The 22354-nt window shown below is 59.3% G+C and overlaps 8 protein-coding genes across 8 annotated transcripts; 3 read left to right on the top strand and 5 right to left on the bottom strand.

The window, feature by feature from the left end:
* The first annotated feature begins 104 nt into the window (after positions 1 to 104).
* On the top strand, positions 105 to 2006 carry B0H64DRAFT_130526 (WD40-repeat-containing domain protein). The gene is made up of 2 exons (XM_062798114.1): positions 105 to 862; positions 913 to 2006. Exons 1-2 carry the CDS (start codon positions 170 to 172, stop codon positions 1885 to 1887), a joined length of 1668 nt encoding a protein of 555 aa, XP_062661244.1. The 5' UTR covers positions 105 to 169; the 3' UTR covers positions 1888 to 2006.
* A 175-nt stretch (positions 2007 to 2181) lies between these two features.
* On the bottom strand, positions 2182 to 2985 carry B0H64DRAFT_416675 (peptidyl-tRNA hydrolase PTH2-domain-containing protein; the record flags this gene model as incomplete). Its single annotated transcript, XM_062805184.1, has 2 exons — positions 2182 to 2507; positions 2607 to 2985. The coding sequence occupies 2 exons, from the start codon at positions 2983 to 2985 to the stop codon at positions 2182 to 2184; spliced, it is 705 nt and encodes a 234-aa protein (XP_062661243.1).
* A 1747-nt stretch (positions 2986 to 4732) lies between these two features.
* Positions 4733 to 6739, bottom strand: B0H64DRAFT_320411 (SART-1 protein; the record flags this gene model as incomplete). The annotated part of the gene is made up of 2 exons (XM_062800467.1): positions 4733 to 5877; positions 5935 to 6739. 2 exons carry the CDS (start codon positions 6737 to 6739, stop codon positions 4733 to 4735), a joined length of 1950 nt encoding a protein of 649 aa, XP_062661242.1.
* Positions 6740 to 7299: 560 nt separating this feature from the next.
* B0H64DRAFT_130451 (uncharacterized protein) lies at positions 7300 to 8412 on the top strand. Its single transcript, XM_062798113.1, has one exon. The coding sequence runs from the start codon at positions 7472 to 7474 to the stop codon at positions 8102 to 8104; it is 633 nt and encodes a 210-aa protein (XP_062661241.1). The 5' UTR covers positions 7300 to 7471; the 3' UTR covers positions 8105 to 8412.
* Positions 8413 to 8867: 455 nt separating this feature from the next.
* On the top strand, positions 8868 to 10996 carry B0H64DRAFT_320293 (Six-hairpin glycosidase-like protein; the record flags this gene model as incomplete). The annotated part of the gene is made up of 5 exons (XM_062800458.1): positions 8868 to 9117; positions 9175 to 9544; positions 9595 to 9668; positions 9717 to 9848; positions 9900 to 10996. 5 exons carry the CDS (start codon positions 8868 to 8870, stop codon positions 10994 to 10996), a joined length of 1923 nt encoding a protein of 640 aa, XP_062661240.1.
* Positions 10997 to 11343: 347 nt separating this feature from the next.
* Positions 11344 to 12683, bottom strand: B0H64DRAFT_473795 (P-loop containing nucleoside triphosphate hydrolase protein; the record flags this gene model as incomplete). Its single annotated transcript, XM_062808013.1, has 3 exons — positions 12434 to 12683; positions 12241 to 12346; positions 11344 to 12033 (listed from the first exon to the last, which is right to left on the bottom strand). The coding sequence occupies exons 1-3, from the start codon at positions 12571 to 12573 to the stop codon at positions 11344 to 11346; spliced, it is 936 nt and encodes a 311-aa protein (XP_062661239.1). The 5' UTR covers positions 12574 to 12683.
* Positions 12684 to 13760: 1077 nt separating this feature from the next.
* B0H64DRAFT_339646 (uncharacterized protein) lies at positions 13761 to 18484 on the bottom strand. The gene is made up of 3 exons (XM_062801210.1): positions 17717 to 18484; positions 14159 to 17540; positions 13761 to 14078 (listed from the first exon to the last, which is right to left on the bottom strand). Exons 1-3 carry the CDS (start codon positions 18020 to 18022, stop codon positions 13936 to 13938), a joined length of 3831 nt encoding a protein of 1276 aa, XP_062661238.1. The 5' UTR covers positions 18023 to 18484; the 3' UTR covers positions 13761 to 13935.
* Positions 18485 to 18986: 502 nt separating this feature from the next.
* B0H64DRAFT_423729 (uncharacterized protein) lies at positions 18987 to 21855 on the bottom strand (the record flags this gene model as incomplete). Its single annotated transcript, XM_062805619.1, has 2 exons — positions 18987 to 21172; positions 21812 to 21855. The coding sequence occupies 2 exons, from the start codon at positions 21853 to 21855 to the stop codon at positions 19237 to 19239; spliced, it is 1980 nt and encodes a 659-aa protein (XP_062661237.1). The 3' UTR covers positions 18987 to 19236.
* Positions 21856 to 22354: the final 499 nt, after the last annotated feature.

Here is a 22354-nt window from a genome sequence, read left to right as displayed (position 1 = left end):
TTGTGTGCCATATCTTATCTTTCCTTGTGCGACCAATTAGGAGAAGGGACGTAAACTTTTTAGTGGGCCCGGCTCAAAAATGTCGGCATGCCTCGAAGATGGATGGCGGCCGCCATTCTAGTCCGCAAAACCGTACGAAGATCCATCTTCCCCCCGGCTTGCGACAAGAATGGATACCACAGATACCGTCGATACCCCAATGGCATTAGTTGAGCAGCCCAGCGGGGCTCTCACTGTCAATAATGCCCGAACCGAATTCCGTTCCAAGGCCGAGCTGGAACGCGTCCGTCGACACAGACAGGCGCAGAAGGCCTACGGTCGCGGTCGGCAGATCGATGTCAAGAACGTGAGGGACAAGAAACTGCGGCGCAACCTTACGAACCTCGAGAACAAATACAAGACGGCCGCTCTGAAGGCGAAGGAGGCCGAGATCCTGCTCGAGAATGCCTCGGGCTTTCTCGAGGCCGAGACAGAACTCGAGCGGACGTACAAGGTTCGCCAAGATGACATCCAGAAGGAGGTCGGCATCGAGGTCGCGCAAAAAAAGTTCGAGTTGAAGCTGAATGATTTGGGGCCCTATGTCTGCGAGTATAGTAGGAATGGGCGGGATCTCATCCTGGCGGGGAGGAAAGGTCACATCGCGACAATGGACTGGCGGGAGGGCAAGCTGGGCTGCGAGCTGCAACTGGGCGAGACAATTCGGGATGCCCGCTTCCTGCACAACAACCAATTCTTTGCCGTGGCGCAGAAGAAGTACGTCTACATCTACGACGCCAATGGTGTCGAACTTCACTGTCTCAAGAAGCATGTGGAAGTTTCGCACATGGAGTTTCTCCCATATCATTTCCTGCTGGCGACACTGGTAAGCAGCCCCGACAACAGTGTTGACCGGCCATAACTAACGACTCGTAGAGCATCAGCGGCCAATTAAAGTACCAGGACACCTCGACCGGTCAAATAGTCACCGAAATCCCGACCAAGCTCGGAACACCCGTCTCCCTTACACACAATCCCTACAACGCCATCCTACACGTGGGCCAGCAAAACGGTACCGTCACGCTGTGGTCGCCGAACTCATCAGAGCCCCTGGTTAAACTCCTCGCGCACCGAGGCCCAGTCCGGTCACTCGCGGTCGACCGGGAGGGGCGATACATGGTGTCGGCAGGACAGGACAACCGGATGGCTATTTGGGACGTTCGGAACTTCAAAGAGGCAGTCTCCAGCTATTTCACAAGGTCGCCAGCATCCTCCCTTGCGATATCAGACACAGGTTTAACAGCCGTCGGGTGGGGTACCAAGACGACGGTATGGAAGGGCCTTTTCTCGAAGGACAGGGCGGTGCAAGAGAAGGTCCAAAGCCCGTACATGACGTGGGGCGGCGAGGGGCAGGCAATCGAGCGAGTTCGGTGGTGCCCTTTCGAGGACGTACTAGGGCTCGGGCACACCGAGGGCTTCTCGTCCATCGTCATCCCGGGTGCCGGCGAGGCCAACTACGACGCGCTCGAGGTGAACCCATTCGAGACCAAGAAACAGAGGCAGGAGGGCGAAGTCAAGGGCCTGCTGAACAAGCTGCAGCCCGAGATGATCGCGCTGGACCCCAACTACATTGGAAACCTGGATTTGAGGTCCGAGCAGCAGCGAAAGGCCGACAGGGACCTGGACGCTCCCGCGGTGGACGTCGCCGAGGAGATGAGGCACCGGGCCAGGGGCAAGAGTGGTGCGCTGAAAAAGTATCTGAGGAAGCAACGCAAGAAGAACATCATCGACGAGAAGAGGGTCAAGGCGGAGGAAATGTACAAGGAGATGCAGGAGAAGAAGGACGAGAGGCAGAAGGAGCGGCAGGCCGAGTTGGGGCCGACACTGTCGCGGTTCGTCAGGAAGGACTAGAGAATGATACCCGAATGGAGAGCATGTGGGTCATGCCGGCGACGCTGCGAAGTCTCGCCCACCATTCTACATCTCTAATCGTACACGTAATGAGAAGATGCCATATCACGAGCGAGTTTGTCGCCGCCCCTTTGACTCATGAAATCGTACAATTGAGCCCTCGAAATCAAGATCTAGGCCGAATCAAACTCCAAACGCTCAAGGCGCCGGTCAAACCCAGACAGTATGCACCCGCCGTCTATTTTCCCACCCATAACCGTAGTTTTTCCTTAAAACTCCCAACGGATGTATCCATTACAGCAGCTTCAGATGTCCCGTGACCATGTCGACCAAGCTCTTGGGCGCGGGCCCGACGCCCAGCACCGTCCTGCTGCCGGCGGCGATCTGGGTGCGCCCTTGGTCGGCGATGACGCGCGCCGTCACGCCCAGGCCGCGCGCCTTGCCCATCAGCTCCAGCAGCTCGTCCTCGCTCTTGACCTGCACCGCGATCTTGGCCTGCCCCGCGCCCTCCCACGCCCGCAGGATCCGCGCCTCGGCCGACTGCGGCGCCTGCTGTGCGGTCCGCACCAGCGCCTTGTAGCATGCGAGTGTCGCGTGCGAGCATTGTGCCGCCATCTTGCCTGTTCGTGGGTTGCGGACGTCAGCCTCCTTAATTCTGTCGAGGGGGGGGGGGGGGGGGGGGGGGGGGGACGAGCAGGATAGAGAAAGCAACAACTCACCCTTGGTCATGCCCAAATCCGTCCTCACCACCAACACCATCTTGCACTCCTCCTCGCCATCATACCGCACACCCCCCGCGGCAGCAGCCTCCACCCCTCCCCCACTCGCACCCACACCCGCACCCGTGCGCGCGCGCAGGCCCTGGCGGCGGTCGGCGTCGGCGCCGTTGGCCCAGTTGGGCGCGTGGTCCAGCAGGGAGTCGGCCTCGTCGATGTCGGACTCGTCGCTCTCCTCCGGGTCGCCCAGGTTGGCGGCGCGCTCGGCGGCGAGGTCCGGCGAGATGAGCGAGCCGCGGATCGTGTATATTCCTAGGCCGAAGCCCGTGATGAAGGCGATGAGGGTTGTCGTGACGATTACGGCGGAGGTGGTTTCGGACATGGTGGCGGCGGGTTGGTTGGAGGTGGGTAGTGGGTGGGTAGTTGGGTGGGAGGGGAATGGTTGGTTGGTTCGTTGGTAAGGGGGGTGGTGAGAAGGGGGATTGTTGGCGTGGAAAGGAGCTGGTGGTGGTGGTTGGTTTTTGGTCGTCAGATCAGATGCCTCCTTAGAATTCAATTGCTTGCATTACGGCGCTCGCAAGCAGCATTTCCCAGATTTAAGCTTTTGGGACCCACTCATTACGGGCCCACCTCCGATTGCACCGGCACCTCATGGACAAAAAAAGGTTCGCGTAACGACTTGCCAGTCTCCTGCAATGCCTTGATCTGGTCCTCGGCTGATGTACCAGCACGAGGCAGAAACGGCCATCGCCCACGCGGCCGCGAGTGCAAAACGACTGCACGACAGACGACGAACGCCGGTCAGCATTCAAGTCGGCGATCCGGTCTACCTGAACCTCCACCACGGGTACAATTTGCCAGGAAAGCCTCACAGGAAATGGTCCCAGCAACGAACCGGACCATTCACCACAGCCCTGGCGATCTCCGAGGGGTACAGCCATGGCATTCTGCCGTTATTCTTCGCCTCGGTCCAGGTGTCAAATTGTCCGCGCCAAGTTCCAACCGGAACAGGAGATCCGCCGCGCTTCTGGGCTTGAATCCGTAGGTGACTTCGAGCGGTGAGCGTCCGATAGTTTCGCTGTGTGCCAGGTTGAGGTTATGCTGCAGCGCTGGTATAATGTCTGTCCACGGCGCCTCCTGGTTTGTTGCAATGTGGTACCGGATTGCGAGTTCGATCGTCTGGTTCTTTCGTTCCGAAAGACCGTCCGTCTGCGGGTGATACGATGTTGAAAACAACAATCAGGGCGTCTGGGACCAGGTTTAGGCGTCCTGGAATGTGCCGAACGTCGAGCTTGTATTGGGCTAGGTAGATCGATGCCAGGATATGCCGCGGGTTCAGCTTGACGAGGTCTGTAGTTCTCAGTGACGATTGGTTGACGATGCCTCTCGTCGACTGGTGGTCCGTCAATACGACAATCGGCTTCTCCAAAGCAGATGTCGATAATGGAAATCCCGAGTCCCCGACTGTAGGAACAAAACGAAAGCCATCCTGAAGCCCAAAGAAACTCTATTTACTCCATTTCCTTTTCTTTTACCCTCTTTTTTTTATTTGTCGATCTGTTTTCATTTGTTCTTTTTGCTTGATTTCTTGCTTTCCTTTCGAGTTCGGCTTTTTTTGGCCAGAGGGTGACCGGCACGAAAGAAGGACCCGGCAGCCGTTGTTAGAGATAATTAAAACGGTATGTATGTGCTGAAGGTAGGGGCCTATTCTAACTAAAAAAAGACCCTTACTATACCTCGAAATGAGGTGGCGGATCAGGGCTCGTTAAATAGTTCAAAGGGTGCCGAACAAAGTGCCACACATGGGAAGTTCATACTTCTTCAACAGCGAAGTGGCATGGGTAAGAGGATAACAGAGGGCAGATATGGTTAGTTCACAGCGTACTGGCATGTCAAATGTCAATGTCAGGTTAGAGAACAACAAATCACAGCACGGCAACAGCGAGACACCAGTTCGAGGTCAGGGTCGAACCAAGACCTCTCCCTCTACAGCTTACCTCAACCCGACATCTAAGCCCATACACCGTGTCAGTACAGACCCAAAACCGATATATTAACAGAGATAGAGGGTATAAGCACCTTTGTTGATACCCAATGCTCACCCCCCAAGTTCGAACCCCACCCACCCACTAAGCCAACCGCACGCCCGCCTCCCTCCTCTTCTTAGTCTGATGCGACGCCGCCGAGCTCATGCCCACATTCTGGCTGGCGTCCAGCATGCTCTGGGTCATGCGCCTCTTCTCCTCGGCCAGCTTCTTCAGCCGCTTGTCCGTCTTGCCCTTGCCGGACCCCTTGCCGTGGAACTGGTGGGACAGCTCCTTGAAGGCCTCCTTGGCGTCGAGGCTGCGGCCGTCGCCGTCGACGTACTTGAGCTCGACGTCCGGGCGGTACCCTTCGCGGAAGAGCTGGTCGATGACGCGCGACTGGTGCTGGTCGCGCATCGTGTTCTGCTGCCGCTGCCAGTCCTCCTTCTCGCGCGCCGACATGCGGTCGAGCCGGCCGCTGGTGCGGTCGCGCTCGCGCTGCGCGCGCGTGTCCTGGTCGAACAGCTCCATGCGCCGGTGCATCTCGTTGAGGAAGCGCTGCCGCTGCCGGAACTTGTCGTTGACCTCGGCGCCCTTGCCCTCTTCGATGAGCTGCCGGTCGCGAAGTAGCGAGAGGGTTGCGCCCATGCCCTGGCCGACCGTTTTTTCTTCTTCGACGCCGGTGGTCGGGACCTCGGGTGTGGCTTCGCGTGAGGCGGCGCGGGGTTGGTCGACGTCGTGCATTTCCTCGTCTTCCGAGGATTCGTCTTGTTGCATGGCTGTGACGCCTGGTTCGGGCTTGGGTTTGCGCGGCTTGCGGTCTTCCTCTGGTTCATGACGCAGGCCGTCGACGAATCGACTGATCTCGTCCATGACGATGCCCTTGTCCTCTTGGGCCTCGCCTTCGGGATTCTCGGTTGCTTCGCGAACTTGTCTTGCGATATCCTCCGGTCGCGTCTTCTTTCGCTTCTTCAGTGCCTCCCGTCTTTGAAGCGCCAGAGTTGCCTGCAGGTCCTCGTCATCCACGAAACTGTCATCCACTACCTTTCGCTTCTTGGTGAAGGCGGCAGCGCCCGAGTCAACGTCCATTTCTTCCATAGGCTCGTCGCCGCCCGCCGCATCGCCGGGGAATAACGCATCGTCATCATCGTCCCGCCTTCGCCGTGTTGATTTTGACTTCTTCTTTTTGGGCTTCTTAACCTTGACTTCCGACAAGTCGAGGTAATCCGATGTGGGAGCCGGAGCATCTTCTGCAACACCAGTTAGTATAGACGCACCAGGCTGTGATGAACCGTGGGAAAACTGACCAAGTACATCGAGGTCTACCACCTGATGTTTCCTCTTTTGAGCCGGAGCCGCTAGGATATCAGCTAGTTCGGTGGTCGTCGCGGCCGAGTCCAAGGTGAAGGCTGTCTTCTTCTTCCCGAATATCTCCTCGTCATACTTCGATAATAGGCCAATTTGGCCAGTCTCGTCGACGTCGTTCGGGTCGTAGACTGGCTTCTTCTTTTTCAGATCGAGCCTCTCCCGCAGCTTCTCCTGTTCACGCAGTGAGAGGTTCTCGAGTTCATCCCCTTCGTCCTCATTCTCCAGCACTCCCGTATCTTTCAGGGTAAGGACTTGGTCGTCGCCGTCGAGGAAGGTGGCCATGTCATGGGCAACCTTGACGCCGGCCAAGTCTGCAGCCGTATGCTCCGCAGCTTCGGCCTCAGCTGCAGCACTCTCCTCCGCCGTCTTCCGCGCCGCATCGATTTTCTTCTGGCGTTTCTTCTGGTTCTTCAGCCATGACTTGACGTCCACTTCTTCATCGTCATCAGCCAAGCCTTTGCCCGCGACCACAGCCGTGCGCTGCGCCAGTTCGCGCGCCTTCTTGATGGCGGCTGCCTTCGCTTCGCGTTTCTTCTTCGCTTCTTCGGCTTCTTGGGTTTTTCGGAAGTTATCGTAGGAAGCCGCTTCGCGAGACTCGAGGGTGCTGACTGTCTTCCCGTCGTCGCCTAGTTCGGCTTCGGGGGTCGCTTGTTTAGGTGGTGGCGCTGCTCCCGGGACTGGCAAGGGCTTCATGCCCATTTGCAGCCGGACCTTGTTGATCTCCTCAATCGACGCGGCGTCCATGTTGATGATATGCGCGTTGGCAACGTCGAGGTAAGAGGTGGAGTGGCTGATGTTCGAGAAGCACCGCGAACTTGAAGGCCAGGGAAGTTGTCAAGGACCCTGGGCGAAGGCAAGGCGCACCAATGCACTGGATGATAAGATAAGCTTTTGGCGAATCTGCGTCGGCGGGCACAGGCCAGGCGCCCCCCAGGGTGGTGCCAGCCAGGCCGCAAGGCTGGAAGCAGGTGACCCCACTTTCCAAAATTTTCTGCAGGTATTTAGCAAAATATTTTTGGGAGCTCTTCCTCTTCTTCTCTTTTCCTCCTTCACGGATCTGTGTCCAGCGATCCTCTGCCGCTCCGGTGGTCAGGGTCGATTGCTGCGGCAGTTCGGTGAGCCAAGGAGCCATCTACCTTTCATGATGTCAATTTCCACCCGACAGGTCCCAGATCGATAGAACTTCGGGGTAGTCTCGTTCGCTGTAAAAGGTTTGAGCGAGGTGAGCCGGAGTTCAAGACGCTATATTCCAAACCGTTCGCCAAGACCGTCGGTCTATGAAGCTGGGGAAAACCATGGCGCGTCCTACATCTCTGCACTCTGCAATGTTCTTTTTCGTGGCCAGCGTGTGCGACGATTGCTAAATGAGTTCGACGGGTTGCCTCGTCTGTGCTACCCGCTGGAATTGCTCTGCTTTGCCTCGAATCACCTTCCTCCATGCGGTTACGCGACCCCATTGGCCGCCGACACTAAAAAATGAATTTGTACGGGATTTCGAACGTGAGCAAAAGGGCCGAGACGGTTGACCGGCATCCACGCCTCTCCTGTGTCATTGATGCTGCCAAGTTGAAGGACCTCTTCGTCATCGGCTCGGCGAGAGAAGCACCAGGGACAGACACTAGGCTGGTTATTTTTGGGGGCTATCACTCCATCTCCAGGGCATCGTCCTACCACGCTAAGGAGATTCCGGTTGAGGTTGATGACAGACATGTGATCGTGATGCCATCGCCGGCACGAGCTTCCATTTCTGGTCTCGATTACCGGTGCGGGGGACGGCAAGGGCAGCTCCGGTTCTTCAACCAAGCAACCTACGGCCCGATTCTCGACGTGATTGCGGGGCCGGCACTACGCCAACCTTGGCAGGCACGAGTTCATCTCGTGGGAGTTGAGTTATTCGAGTCGCGGTTCCCAGATTGTTTCTCGTCTGGGAGAAGTCGCGTCATCGGGAACTCTACTCCAAAACCAGAGGCTGTCAGTTACATCTGGGTCTCACGCTGGATACCTCCCTCCTATCCAGGAACTGTGTATGCTGCTCTGCAACATCCCATCAACTCATTAATTGCTTGCCTCTGCTCTGCGAGCTTGATTCATCGTCTTCCTTACAATTAAAACCTACACATTATACGAATAGGGACGGATGTTACCGAGTGCTTCCCATGTGATTGCCCTTCATTTTATGACAAGATCCAATGGAGCTTCTCCAAATCGTACTCGCTTCTCTCCCCTGTCCTCCCCTCTTCCCCCACACTGCAAATCATCGAGCACTGCGGAGGATCGGTGGCGCTTGTGACACCCACAGCGAAGCACGGGTCGAACCGATCGGCGGCGACTCAGCGGCGTTTGTCCAATGGCCTCGCTAGATGGAGATCGGAACGGTGTACCTTCATAGCTGAACTGATGAACCCCATAGTCGTAGCAACCTTAGAAAGCAACTCCGCCACCCATGTTCTTCTGGTAACATCTCTCCGCTACCCATACCCCTGACGGCCCCGAGCAACACTCCGAAGAACAGCCCGAGGAACAGCCCTAGCGCCCTGCCACTGCCTAACCGGTCATCGTCAACGGCCGAGTCTAAAAGCCCCAGGGTTGCATTAGAGCACGGCAGCTGCATAGGACCACAGGGAGAAACACCGAGCACAAGGCGCCGTTGAGTGCGTGTCGGCCCTTCCCCCGCATGCAAAGCATCAGCCCCCATGGGGTCCGACTTACACCCCGGTTCTGTACTAGTTCCAGATCTGGAAGTGTAGGTAGTGTGAGACATCGAAACGAGCCGAGGGCTAGAGTATAAGAACGACTCAGTATGGCGGATTTCGTAGTCCAACTTCAACAACACCTCCCATCCGTCAACGCATCCGGCCTCGTCTTGCCCGCCATGCACGCTCTCTCGTCGCTGTTCGTCCTCGGCACCTGTGCCGTCCAGACGGCCCTCGGTCGTCCGGAGGCCGCTATCCGTGCGAAGCGGGAGGGCGCTATCCTCAAGCGCTCCGTCGACTCGTTCATCGAGACCCAGACCCCTATCGCCTGGAGCAAGCTGCTCTGCAACATCGGCCCCGACGGCTGTGCTGCTTCCGGAGCCGCCCCCGGCGCCGTCATTGCCAGCCCCTCCAAGTCCGAGCCAGACTGTAAGTGGCAGCTTAGCCATATCGGACAGACTTAGGTGACTTACTGAAACGCACCAGACTGGTACACCTGGACCAGAGATGCCTCCCTGGTCCTCACGGGCCTCGTGGACTCCTTTGCCCATAACTACTCGGAATCCCTGCAGACTACTATCCAGAACTTTGTTGTCTCGCAGGCTAAGCTCCAGGGTGTCTCGAACCCCTCGGGTGGTCTCTCTGACGGGACCGGCCTCGCCGAGCCCAAGTTCATGGTCGACCTCTCCCAGTTCACTGGTGACTGGGGCCGGCCGCAGCGAGACGGCCCGCCTCTCCGGGCTATTGCTCTCATCCGGTATGCAAAGTGGCTGATCGCCAACGGCTACAAGGACACCGCCAACGATGTCGCCTGGCCCGTGATCAAGAACGACCTTGCCTACACCGCCCAGTACTGGTAAGTACCCCTGAGTCGGGTTGAGCCCGGGGGATACTGACATTCTCTAGGAATGAGACGGGCTTTGATCTGTGGGAGGAGGTTCCTGGTAGCTCATTCTTCACCATTGGCGCTTCTCATCGGGGTTAGTGTTCCCCTTCAAGTGCGTTTGGATGACACTAACACGACACAGCCCTGGTTGAGGGAGCCGCTCTCGCTGCTCAACTTGGTACTGAATGCGGTGCCTGCCTCACTACCGCCCCTCATGTTCTGTGCTTCCAGCAGAGCTTCTGGAAGTCCTCCGAGGGCTACGTCGTCTCTAACAGTAAGTTTATTCTTTCCGTCACGAAGGCCACCCTCCAACTGACAGCCAAAGTCAACGGCGGCGAGTCCCGGTCTGGCAAGGACGCCAATTCGGTCCTGACCTCGATCCACAACTTCGACCCGGCCGCTGGCTGTGATTCCAACACGTTCCAGCCCTGCAGCGAGAAGGCGCTCTCCAACCACAAGGTCTACGTCGACTCGTTCCGATCTGAATACGGCATCAACTCGGGCATTCCCCAAGGCAAGGCCGTCGCCGTCGGCAGATACTCCGAAGACGTCTACTTCGAGGGCAACCCGTGGTACCTGGCCAACTTCGCCGCGGCCGAGCAGCTCTACGACGCCATCTACGTCTGGAAGCAGGACGGCTCCATCACCGTCACCGAGGTCTCCCTCCCCTTCTTCAAAGACCTCGTCCCCTCCATCACCGCGGGCAGCTACGACACCTCCTCCCCCACCCACCAGACCATCCTCGACGCCGTCTCCGCCTACGCGGACGGCTTCATCGAGGTCGCGGCGCAGTACGCGGGCGAGGGCGGCTCGCTCGCAGAACAATACGACCGGAACAGCGGCAGCCCGCTCTCGGCCGCCGACCTGACCTGGTCCTACGCCGCCTTCCTGTCGGCGGCCGACCGCCGCGCCGGCATCGTCCCCGTCACGGGCTGGTCCGCCGAGGACGCCAACACGCTGCCCGAAACCTGCGAGCGCGTCCAGGTCGCGGGAACCTACGCCCAGGCCACCGAGACCGCCTTCCCGCCCGGCCAGACCCCCAACCCGAGCGCGGCCCCGGCCCCGGCGCCGTTTCCCTCGGCCTGTGCGGATGCTGCGCGCGTGTATGTGACCTTTGATGGGCGCGTGGAGACGCAGTGGGGTCAGTCGGTCAAGGTCGTGGGGAACGTGCCGGAGCTGGGGGGGTGGGATGCCGAGAAGGCGGTGCCGCTGTCGGCGTCGGGGTACACCGGTGAGAATCCCCTGTGGAGTATTACGGTGCCTATTGCGGCTGGGACGGCGGTGGAGTATAAGTTTGTGCGTGTGGGCGCTGATGGCGCGGCGGAGTGGGAGTCGGATCCGAACCGCGGGTTTACGGTGGAGGCGGAGGAGCAGGCTGCGAGTGGGTGCTCGGCGCAGAAGGTGGAGGGTAGCTGGCGGTAGGTTGTTGAATGGGGTGTGTAAGATGTTGGGGGGGTGGAAAATTGGGGTGTGTGATCTGGCTTGTCGTCGGGTTTTCAAGATTGAGTGATCCTTTCCTTTATATGGGACGGAGCAGGAGCAAGAAAGATCATTGCCCGGACATGCTCATCTTTGGTAAGGTCTAAATCCAACGTCTACGCTCTCTAATCATCTCTAAAGTTCTCTTTGTGTGATGCATACTCCATGCCACGGCCTCTATCCTGTGCTCCTCTCCGATACTCTCTTTCACCTCATCACTCCCCTTCACCTCCCTCTCCTCACCCCTTACTACTTGCACCCCTTCACCCCATAGCTCCCCTCCACCCAACCTACCCCCTCCCCTCCCCCAAACACAACCTCTCCAACTCCCCCATCACCACCCCCACCGCCCACTCCAAAACCGCCCCAAACTCCACATCCCCCCCCTCTTCAGCTTGCATCCCCGGAGCCAGAATCCCCTCCGCCCCCAAAACCCCCCCATCCAGCCTCCCCCCCTCCACATCCCCCCCCTCAAACAACCAACGATGCGCTTCCACATAGTTCGGCCACACGACCTGCTCGACATAGCCCGGCGGATCCGTCCAGAAGCCGTCCATGTGCACGTAGCCGTCGCGGGCGGTGCGGCGGCGGAGGGCGCTGGCGCGGCTGGCGCGGAGGAAGAGCTTGATGTCGAGGTGGGTCATGACGGTGCGGAGGGGGCTTTTGGTTTTGGAAGTGTTGTCGGGGTTGGTGGTGGTGGTGGGTGGGGGGGAGTAGAGGAGGAAGCCGTCGAGGATGCAGATGCGGGTTTTGGGTTTGGGTTTGGGTTTGGTTTCTTGGGGGTTGGGGTTGGTTTCTTGGGGGTTGGGGTTGGTTTCTTGGGGGTTGGCGTTGGACTTGGAATCAAGGGTGAAGATGGAGGAGCCTGGCTGGCCCGGGGTGAGCCAGGTGTTAACTCGTGCGGCGCAGGCGGCGATCTGCTCGGGCGTGGCCGGGCAGGGGCCGACGGTGTTGAGGTCCTCGATGGAGTTGACGTTTGGCTGTGGAGGGCAGGCGGGGGGCCGTTTGGTAAGCGGGTCTGGGCTTGTTCGTGTTGTTCTCGGGGATGGTTGGGATAGGGGTGGGGGTGGTGATAGAGGGGAGAGGGGCGGTGATAATGGGCCAGGTGAGGTGAGGGGGGCACAGCCGTGGTTGCTGCGGCGGGAGAGGGTGTTGGGGCAGGTAGTGCTGGGCACATTGCTACTAACTGGGAATGTGCCCGTTGCGCGGACGTGGGCGAGAGCGGCTTCGAGGTCGGGGATGGAGATGGCCTCGGGGCAGTCCCAGTCGGCGTGCCCCTGGTTGATGGGGAGTCTGAGAGCGAGTTAGCCAGGCAAGGACAAGTCAAGTGATATAGTTCAAAGTTTTTATATTAATATTAAAAAATAGCCCAAAACTCACTCGGATTCGGGCTTGTAAAAGTCGTCCTCGTGGAGAATAAAGGTCTCTGGGAACATGTCCCGCAGAAGCCTCGCGAGGGTAGTCTTGCCACTCGAGGAGCATCCGCTGATGCCGATGATGATGGTGCGTGGCTGGTCCATGGTTTATGGTTGCCAGGAATGAATTGGCTAATGGTGTATTTCTTGTGTATGTCAGAAAGTGTCAGGAATCCATCATCGAGGGACTTGACATGATATATGGAGAGTATATGATGAGTGAGAACAACGACCTCCAGATGACTGTGTAGCGGGTGGGGTGACAAAACAGGAGACGACAGTGCTTAGCACTGTATATTTAGTGCCTACTCGCGCGGGTCAACGAGCGCAAACACGGTGCTACGCCGCGGCCCCGGCACGTCACCTCTGAGAGGAAGCGGGCGATTAAACGAGGCGTCAGGATATCCTACAGATTACACTGTTTGCTCCTTGTATTATAGCTTTCTTCAAGTTCCCCAATGTTGAGCACTGCTTCGAGAACGCGGATGCTTCACCCAACTGCCGACATTACTCTTGTTTTGCCCTGATCCCGCATAGCAACCTCTCCTGCGCATGGTGTTCCAATCATTATCATTACCACCAAGCTTCCTTTCCTTAAACCACCTCCCAGGCAACCCCGTGTTTGGCTTGCCGCTGTTTCGTGATGGCAGTCTTGGCTTTCTGAACCTCAAGTCCAGCAGACATGCCGGGTAACCACTGCCCAAGCAGCCCAGGTCATCGACTGCCGTGTGTGGTGCTCATTCGTCACCGGCACCATACTCCTCCCTGGCCATTTTCCCCGGGTGCATAAACTCGTCGACATATGGGGACGCCTCCTCTTTGTGGCGTGTCGTGATGAACCAGGTCAACCAGAGGATGAAGACGAACATGGAGACCCAGACCAGCACGACTTGGGGAGAACGCCGCCGCCGGGGGGCATAAGGAGAGAAATATGTCCGGGCCATGCTTGCTTTAGTGCGGTTGGTTGGTGTCCGTTGTTGATTGAGGCTTTGGGTTTGAGCCGCGTTTGTATGACGAGTGGGATTCGGGGTTTGATGTTGGAATAGGTATTATCGAATGAATGATGATGGAGCTTCGTTCGTTTTTCGTTACGGGCGCGTCTTGATATTTCCTACGCTGGGCACAGACCACTTAACCGCTGTACAGATTAACAAAGTGGAAGTTACAGTGGGGTGCGTCTTCACCCAAGCGGCGTGGGGGTTTTTTTCCAGTTGGCGCCTCAAGCCGATGATCGTTCCAAGGCTCAAGGCGTCAACTGGAAAAAAACTCAGAACCAAACAGACGGATTGCTTGACGGCTTAAGAAGTAAAATACTCGCTGCCTGCCGAAGTGACAATTTACAAATATCGTTTTCCATATATATTTCTCATCATTTCATCGTCGGACCCGAACGCCAAAACTGAAAGCAGACAAAAGAGAACATCTTACATCCCACACCCCTTTTCCCTTTGTTTTTCAACACAAAACTCAAACCTCGGTCTCAACATCAGGCTTCCGCCCGCTCAGACTGCCGACCTTCATCAACCGCCGAGTGGCATAGACGGCCTCGTCCTTGGCAAACTGGACGTTGCGCATGGGTTTCCTAGGTACTCTGGTCAGCATCAAGTGTTCTGATCTTGTTTATTCTCTCGCGAGCAGAGTCCAACCTACCATTGCATCAGCCCGCGGTGCTTCCGGTGCAAATCCCGACTGCGGCTGCGGTAGTCCCTGTATTGCGCGATCGGGTTCTTGCTGCTGCTCGACTTGTTGCTCGACTTGCTAGTCGCCCCGGTTGCTCCCGTGGCCCCTGTGGCGTTGCTGTCCATAGACTTGCCGGAGCGACCATCATGGCCATCCTCTTCTCCCTTCCAGGTATAGTTCTCCCCTTCGCCGTCACCACTGCTCCCCACGCTCGCCCGCCCCTTGCCCTTGTCATGCGTGGCATCGTCAATACCCAGATCCACCTCCTCGTCACTGCTCTCCTCTTCCACGAGGTCCTCTTCATCCGTCTGCCCATCCCGCCCATCCCGCTCATCAACCTCGCCATCCCTCCCCTCCCGTCTCTCCTCCTTCACAAGCGCAGCCGGATCCTCACCAAACGCGCCGCTCCAATCCGTGCCATCCTTGGCCAGCCACCGCCTCTTCTCCTCCTCGGGCGCCATGGCCAGCACATCCCGCCCATGCGTCAGGCTCACCTCATGCAGCCGCTGCACGGCGGGGGGCACCTCGGGGTGGACATGCTCGGCGCGCACACCTTCGGCAAAGCACGCCTCCCACGTCTCGATGGTCTCGCGCGAGTCGTTGTCGCTGACGAACCGCAGGTGGTCGCGGTCCGTGCCGGGCTGGAACCGGCCCCGGAACCGCAGCCGCCCGACCTCTTCGGCGCGCAGGGCCGGGACGGACGCGATGTTGGCTTCGGTGATGTAGTTTTGCGAGAGGCGCAGCCCGTTGTCGCACCGCCATACCGGGATGTCGAAGTCCCGCTCCTCGCCGTCGGGTATGTCCTGCAGCCAGAGCGAGGCGAAGGTGTCGGCTTTGCGCCGCAGGCTGGTGCTGGAGGGCGGGTGGAATTCGAAGAAGACGGGGGAGCGGTAGCGGTAGCGCACGGGGAGGCGGATGCGCTTGGATTTGTGCTTCTTCTTGGTCGTCGTCGTCGTCGTCTTCTGATGATGATGATGATCGTCTGGGTGCTCGTTGTCCGAGGCGTCGCCGTCGCCGCTGATGTCCCAGGTCAGGCCGTTGCCGTCGTCGGCGCGGCGGCAGACGTCGCCCTTGACCGAGGCGGAGCTGCCACCTGTGCGCATGCGGATCTTGGTGTGCGGCGATGGGCTGTAGCCCGTCGTGGTGAGGGCGTCCGAGGTGAACTCAAAGGTGCCGACCTCGCCGAAGCCCAGCTGGGCGGGCGGCAGGCGCAGCTCGACGGAGCGGAACAGCAGGCTCACGCGGATGCGCCCGAAGCCGATGCCGCCGTCGAGCGGGTACCAGCGCGTGCTCTGGCTGCTGGTCTGCAGGATGTCGGACAGGCGCAGCGGCACCACGCCGATGATGGGGTCGTGCTGCCGGTTGCGCGAGTCGCGCACCGTCACCGTCACCACGCACGACCGCCAGTCGCGCACGAACCGCTCCGTGCCGGCCTCGAAGATGGGCCGCGACGACACCACCTTGGTGCGCGTCTTGTAGACGAGCTCGTCGTTGACCAGCACCGTGCAGTACGCGCTCGGCAGCTTCTTGCCCTGCTCCTCCTTGATCTCCCCGGCCTCGGGCCGCGCCGGCTCGTACTCGCGCCCGCCGCTGCGCTTGCCGCCCCGCGAGCCCTTGACGTTCTCGAGCTCGAGGTTGACGATCTGGTGCACCACCACGCTCAGCACCCCGCTCGGCCAGAGCGGGTCGGGGGGCGTGTGCACCACGGCGTCCTCCTCGGCCGTCTCCAGGCTGCCCCGGTCGTCCCGCAGCTCCTTCTTGTCGCGCAGGCCGCGCGGCAGGTTGGGGTCGAGCCCGTCGGTGCGCAGCGCCCGCCGGAACTGCGTCTTGCCGAAGTAGCCCACCTCCCAGTGCAGCTCGCCCGGCATCGTGCTCCCGGCCTTGACGCCCTTGAGCTGCGACGTCTGCGGAAACATGCGGCCCGGGTGCTGGATCAGCTTCTGGATGCTCAGCTCCACCTTGCCCACCACGTCGTCCGCCGACGACCGGTCGCTGTCCCACAGCTCCAGCGACAGCTGCTCGTCCGCCTTGATGACGTCGGCCGTGATGGGCAGCGCGCAGCACTCGGAGAAGAAGGGGTTGAGGTCGTCCTGGATCACCCGCGTGCAGTACTGCGGCTTGCCGAACTTGGAGAAGGAAACGCAGATGTACGGGTCCGACCCGCCCCCTTCGCTGCCGCGCCGGTCCTGCTTGCTGAGCCCGACCGCCTTGTGGATGCGGATGAAGAGCACGCCGAGCGCGTTGGTCTCCTTCTTGATGTCGTCGCCCTGCAGCATCTTGCCCACGTCGAGCGTCATCGACTTGGGCGCCACGTACATGTTGGCCGCCGCCGCGATCGCCCAGTTGACAAAGTTGGAGATGAGCGGCAGGTTGAGGATGTTGGCGCCCCTCTCCACCAGCGGCACGCAGCTGGCCTCCACCTTGGGCAGCCCCATCAGCGTGAAGCTGAGCGTCTTGACGAACGGCGGGTCCGGCGCGAGCGCCACCCGCAGCCGCGCCGTCGCCACGAGCCGGTTCAGCTCCACCCAGATCGGGAGCGGCACCCCGAACAGGCCGCGGACGCCCAGGTAGAAGACCAGCTGCATGCCCATGTTTTTCGCTTTGGACGACACATCGCCCGACGACGGCAGCGAGTGGTACGCCACGGTAGCCTCGAGGTTATAGAAATCGCCCCCTTCCTCCTCGGCCGCCAGCTCCTGCGGATCCTTGACCTCCGCATCCCTCTTATGAATCTCCTCCTTCAGCTCCTGCACATGCCCATCCGGCAGCGCCCTCAAACTCAGCACCCTCAACGGGTTACTCCCCTGCGAGATCTCATTCACCTTCACATGCTCAATCACCCCGGGCACACTCGCCTGCATGACATCCTCCAACGTATCCGCCACCGCAGCGAACATATCCGGATTCATCAGCCCCCACACCAACCCGACCGCCGTATTCAACCACTCGACCGACTCGGGAATCAGATTCACCACCGCCGTCTCCCCCCTCTTCCGCTCCGCACTCCACTCATTCGCCCTCCCCCGCCTCACCACATCCCTCGCCCACAACCCCACCCCCGACGCCACCCCCGCGCCCAACAACACCAGCACCCACCAACTCCCACCCCCCAACACCCTCCCTAGCACCACGACCCCCAGGAACAACCCCGCGCAGAGGACGTTCGCGCGCGCTTCGATCGCCGCGTATGTCGGCTCGTAGCTGACGGCGGGCGTCGGGTGGAAGAGCACGTTGGTCTTCTCGCCGTGGATGGGCACGTCGGAGGTGGAGCCCTCGGCGATGGGGTCGGGGGGCGCGGTGATGTCCTGGGCGACGCGGTAGGCTTCGCCGGATTGGGAGGGGTGGGTTTGGTGGGTTGTGGGTTTGTGCAGGTTGGCGTTGGGGATTGTGATCTATGCCTCGCCTCGTTAGTGGGTGTGTGTGGTTGTGGTTGTGGTTGGGGTTTAAGGGGGTGGAGGGAGGGTGTTGGGGGGGAGAAAAGGGGGGCATAGGGTTGGGAGGGATGGTAAGGGGAAAGGGGAAAGAGGGGGTCACATGGTGAAGACGGAGGAGGGCAAGGGGAACTAACCATTGGCTCGTCGGCCGCCTTCATGTGCTCGCTGCTGATGTCCTCGATCTCGACGTCCTTGCCCGTCGTCGGGTCGCGCACCGTGCGCCGGTTCTTGCCCGGCTTGCGGTAGCCCGGCGACACGTGGTCCCTGACCTCGCCATGGTGCTGGCCGTGCTTGGTCGCTTGTTTTTGTTGCGAGTCGATCTGGGCGTCGCGCTCCCGCTTCTCCCGGTCCAGCGACTCGACGAACTGCTTGATGTTGGGGATCCGGTTGCTGCCCGAGTAGTGCTGCCCCGAGGGGTAGACCTTCTCGTCCGTGTTCATGGTCGCCGTGTTAGTGGGTAGGTGGGCTCATGTGGTGGTGGAGGCCCAACTGAGCCTTGAATGGGGCAAGGTAGGTAGGTAGGTAGTATCAAGCTCTTGATGTCTTTATGCTTTATGAGAGGCTAGTTAGCTGCGAAGCCCCAAGCTAAATCACGGTAGGTGGTCCGTAGAATGGGTAGCGAGTAGTTTACGGTAGCAATGGAAGAAAGGTGCAAGTTATACCACATCACGGCAGCCCTCCCACATGGTGATGATCACTGTAACACAAAGCAAGCACACAGCTGCTTCTACTAATATATATTACTGCGTGGCAGCTCTTACGTAGCTCTCCCTCCCAACATCCCGGATCAAGCAACAAGCTCAGCTGGCCTTGACTCCAGTGACTTCCAATGGCATGGAACAGCCACACAGCGAGGCGATCCATCAAACCCCAGATCGAAAATCTGGTATGTGTTGCCAGGGTCCTGTCGAACACTCACGGCACTCAATGAACAAAACGACAATCGATGACGTCGATGTGGTGTGAGCCCCACTTTCCCACTTTTCCCGGTGCGGAACCCCGGCGGGCGGGCTCCGGGATGACGTAATGGGGCCGACACCACGGGCCGGCGCTTAGCACACATGCCACAGGTTACAGCAGCACTCGGTTACGGTAGTTTGTGTGTCGGGATCGAAATGGTTGGTTGGCGGCGTCTTTGTTAAATGGCGTCGAGACACGGTCGTTAGCCGCTATGGAAAGTACTATTTTGAGCTGTGTAGGCAGTGATGAAAGTACTGTACATAATCTGTAACTGCGAAAGCTTGGGTACGATGAATAGGTAAACAGCCACTTATGGTGACGGGTCAACACCTTGAGGGAGTGGGTTGGTTCTGGAGTACAACGACCGCAGTAAGTGTACGAGTTTGCTCGTGAAAGTTCTCATCTCAGCTCATAGACACTGTTCAATTTGATCTTGCACGAGGGTGGGAAGTATTGTTGACTTTGTATATTTTACATTTGTTTTCTGGTTGCTATCTTTTGAGACTGTCCTCGGCAGTCGGTTATACACTACATAGATCTCCATCCCACATCCCACATCCCTCATAACCTCGTATCCAACTCATAAACAAGTACAATAATACCGACCCAGGTATCAATAATAATGCTCGCTGTCCTGTATCCCATCGCTTCATGATGCGCCCTTATTTCCTTGCCTCTGCAGACACCAAATACTTCAAAAAGCCTCCTCAGAAACCACATCCCTCCACGGCACCCACCCCTGGCCGCCCCTCTCCCCAATCGGTCGCGCAGTCATCGTCGGCGTGCCCTCATCCATCTCAACATCCCCATCACCGAAACCGCCAGCACCAGCACCACCACCAGTAGTATACAACAACCCCAAACCCAAACCAAACCCCTTCTTCCCAACCCTCCCCTCATCACCCTCAACATCCGCTTCATGCTCCCCCTCGTCAGCCTCCACCGACGTAAAGCTGCTCGCATCCGACATCTCGACATCAACCTCGTCGCGGCTGTGCAGGCTGCTGCCGGTGCTGGTGGTCGACTCCATGCTCGGTGTGGGCGGCTCGACGACCACCATGCCGCCGAGCGGGGGCGACATGCCCATACCCATGCTCAGGCTCAGGCCCATGCCCATCCCTGTCCCCATGCCCATCCCTGTCCCCATGCCCAGGGGCTCGGGGGTCAGGTGGCGGACGCTGTTGACGCAGGAGGACGAGGCAGAGGACATGGAGTCGGGGGTGGAGTGGCGGGTGGGGAGGAGGGATGTCGGGATGGGGGTGAGTTCGCGGGTGTGTTGTGGTGGCTGGAGGTGCTGTTGCTCTTGTTGTTGTTCTTGTTGTTGTGGAGGTTGGGATTGGGGTTGCGGCGCGGATTGCGGCGCGGCTTGGGCCGGTGCGGGGGGTTGGATGGTAGGAATTTTCGTTGCGGCGCGGGCAGGCGGGACGGGGATGGCCAGGAGTGGTACTTGCGCCTGCGTCTGATTTTGCGTCTGTGCCTGTTCCTGCGCCTGGGTTGCTGCAGCGACTGCTTTGGCGAGCGCCTGCTGATTTCGCGTTCGCGGCCGCGGGGCGGGGACGGCGAGGACGGGTACCGAGGGAGGGGCGTCCTTCTTGGCCGTCACCGGCTCGGTATCCACGGCCTCGCCCTCCTCGGCATCCTCGTCCTGCCCAATCGTCCACACCCACCGCCGCTTCTTCTCCTTGCGCTTCCCGCCCCTCTTGCGGATGCCACCGCCCGTCGGCGACAGCGCCAACGGGGTGGATGCGTGCATGTTGGCCATGCGCCGGCGCATCTCCTCAAACGGACCAGGCGTCTGCCCTCCGTCGCGCGTGCTCGCCGCATCAGCCATGGCCTGGTCGAGGAGACTGTCGTTGTCGTCCGAAGACGCGACTGAGGGGGAGATAGGCGTAGCATCCTCCGCGAGGAGGTCGATATGGGACTTGACGTATCGGCTGGTTGTGATTTCCTGCGTCAGGGGGCTGTTGTAAGCCACACGGCGCAAAGCCTTTTCCTGTAGCCGGAGCGATTGTCGCCTGGGAGATTCGGGAGACATGGTGCTGAGCGGCGGGAGAGGTGAGTTGCGAAGAATGCTGCGTAAACTGCGCGGGTGGGTGTAGGGTAGCTTAGTGTTGTTGGGCATTGTGGTCCGTCTCCTGGGATTCTGGTTCCCCGGCGCCGGAGTAGGAGCATCCAACCCCGGCGGTGGCAGGGCAGTCGCGGGCGTTGCAGTGTCAAAGGTAAACACCTGACCGCCGTTCTGCTCTTGCGGCTGCGCTGAGAGGGGTGGCGTTGCCGTCATGGCGCTGGGAAAGAAGACTTGCCTGGCCACGGCCGGAGACATTGCCTGGGCGGTTATGGGGGTGTCGAGGTAGGGCCCCAGGTACGGCGTGTTTGCACTCGGCTTCTTCACTTCGACGTCCTGTGTCTGCAGACGCAGGGTTGGCTTCCTCCCGCCCACGAAGGCCATGGGGGGCTTCTCCTGGACGGGGGTTGACCGGTCGACAGCGGTGGCGTAGACATTAGAGAGGGTATTAAACGACGTCGGCGACTTGACATCAACGGCGGCGGCGAGACACCTCGACGTCCGCATAGTCGGACCGTTGGCGAGGGCCTTGATTTGCAGCGACAGCCTCGGCCGCTTCGGGGGGCTCTGGGGGGGTCTAGATGTCGACGACATGGCGAACAACCGAATCCAAATCCAAGCGAACAACAAACGGAGCGGGGCCGGCAATCGAGAGGTCTCGAATTAGGGATGTGCGATTAGGAAGGAGCAGGCCACCTGCGGTTCCTAAGCCAGCTAGGAATGAATAGGGCAGGCGAGCGTGCGACCTCGTCGGTTGGCCGAGTAGACGAAATGGTGATCAGAGCGTGAGCGCTAGGAAGAGGGCGGGAATTCTAGGGGAGGGCGGCTATATGTGTAATCTGTACGGAGTACTTGGGAAGGAGGGAAGGTAGACTTTTTTCGTGTGTTTGCCTTGTTCCCCCCACTGTGCTGGGGCTGCTTGCTCCTTTGCTCCTTCTCTCTCTCTCGCAGAGCTGGCGGCTAGTGTGGCATGCGGGAGGGGGACGAGGGGAAGAGCAGGCGAGAAGGAGCAAGCGCCAGGGCAGTTCGGACGAATACAATGAAGGAGCCCTGCAAGCCCCTCAGCATCCTGGCACACAGTACGGAGACGCTCTTGACGCTGTCGGAGCTGTCAGTCAGCGGGAACTGCACTCCAACTCATTGGGGACAGGGGGTGGGTTGGGTGTGACAAGGAAAAGGCCTCCATTTTTCGATGCAGAGTGACGCTCCAGCCACCGTGGTTGGCTGGTCGCTGAAGGAAGCGGTCATGGTGACTGGCCAGCACACTTCCTGCAGCTTGCAGGCGCAGGCGCTGGCTTCGCCAATAATGGCAACGGAGGGAGCCAGGATCCAACAAGAGACCCACCTGCACCTGAAGTCACATCGCGTCTAATCCCGCCAAGTCGAATTTAGAACCCCCGATTTGGCAGGAGGCTTGCGTCCATTGCCCGCGCTAGTGAACAGGCGCGATCGAGAAGTCGAGACCAGTGTTGGTGGTTTTCGAGTCATCGACAACGCCAGTGTGCGAGACTGACAACAGGTGACGAGGGTCGTTGAAGGATCACTTGACCGTGACCTTCTGTGTTCTAGAAGGATTTTATTGTCCCTTGTGAGGTGATTTATCACTTTTTTCCTTCTTTTTCTTTGACAAACACCGTCCCAACATAAGCGCCGCCGGTCAGCCGCCCCCAGACCGCAATTAAGGTAGGTCTCCCGTATAGCGACCGACCTCGCCGCCGGCTTTTGCCACTGTGGACTGGGCCTCGTA

The sequence above is a fragment of the Chaetomium fimeti genome (genome assembly GCF_033439085.1).
Source record: "Chaetomium fimeti strain CBS 168.71 chromosome Unknown B0H64scaffold_3, whole genome shotgun sequence".
Taxonomy (NCBI): Eukaryota; Fungi; Ascomycota; class Sordariomycetes; order Sordariales; family Chaetomiaceae; genus Chaetomium; species Chaetomium fimeti.
The sequence above is the reverse complement of the archived record's forward strand: the minus strand, read 5'-3'. Positions and strand labels throughout refer to the sequence as shown.

Excerpts from the sequence above, each read along its gene's own strand:
- B0H64DRAFT_130526 (XM_062798114.1), top strand. The coding sequence starts at position 170 with ATGGATACCACAGATACCGTCGATACCCCAATGGCATTAGTTGAGCAG. Across the intron at positions 863-912 it reads ATTTCCTGCTGGCGACACTG|AGCATCAGCGGCCAATTAAA; the intron begins GTAAGCAGCCCC and ends AACGACTCGTAG.
- B0H64DRAFT_130451 (XM_062798113.1), top strand. The coding sequence starts at position 7,472 with ATGAATTTGTACGGGATTTCGAACGTGAGCAAAAGGGCCGAGACGGTT.
- B0H64DRAFT_339646 (XM_062801210.1), bottom strand. The coding sequence starts at position 18,022 with ATGAACACGGACGAGAAGGTCTACCCCTCGGGGCAGCACTACTCGGGC. Across the intron at positions 17,541-17,716 it reads AGGCGGCCGACGAGCCAATG|ATCACAATCCCCAACGCCAA; the intron begins GTTAGTTCCCCT and ends GGCGAGGCATAG. Across the intron at positions 14,079-14,158 it reads CAGGGACTACCGCAGCCGCA|AACACTTGATGCTGACCAGA; the intron begins GTCGGGATTTGC and ends AAACAAGATCAG.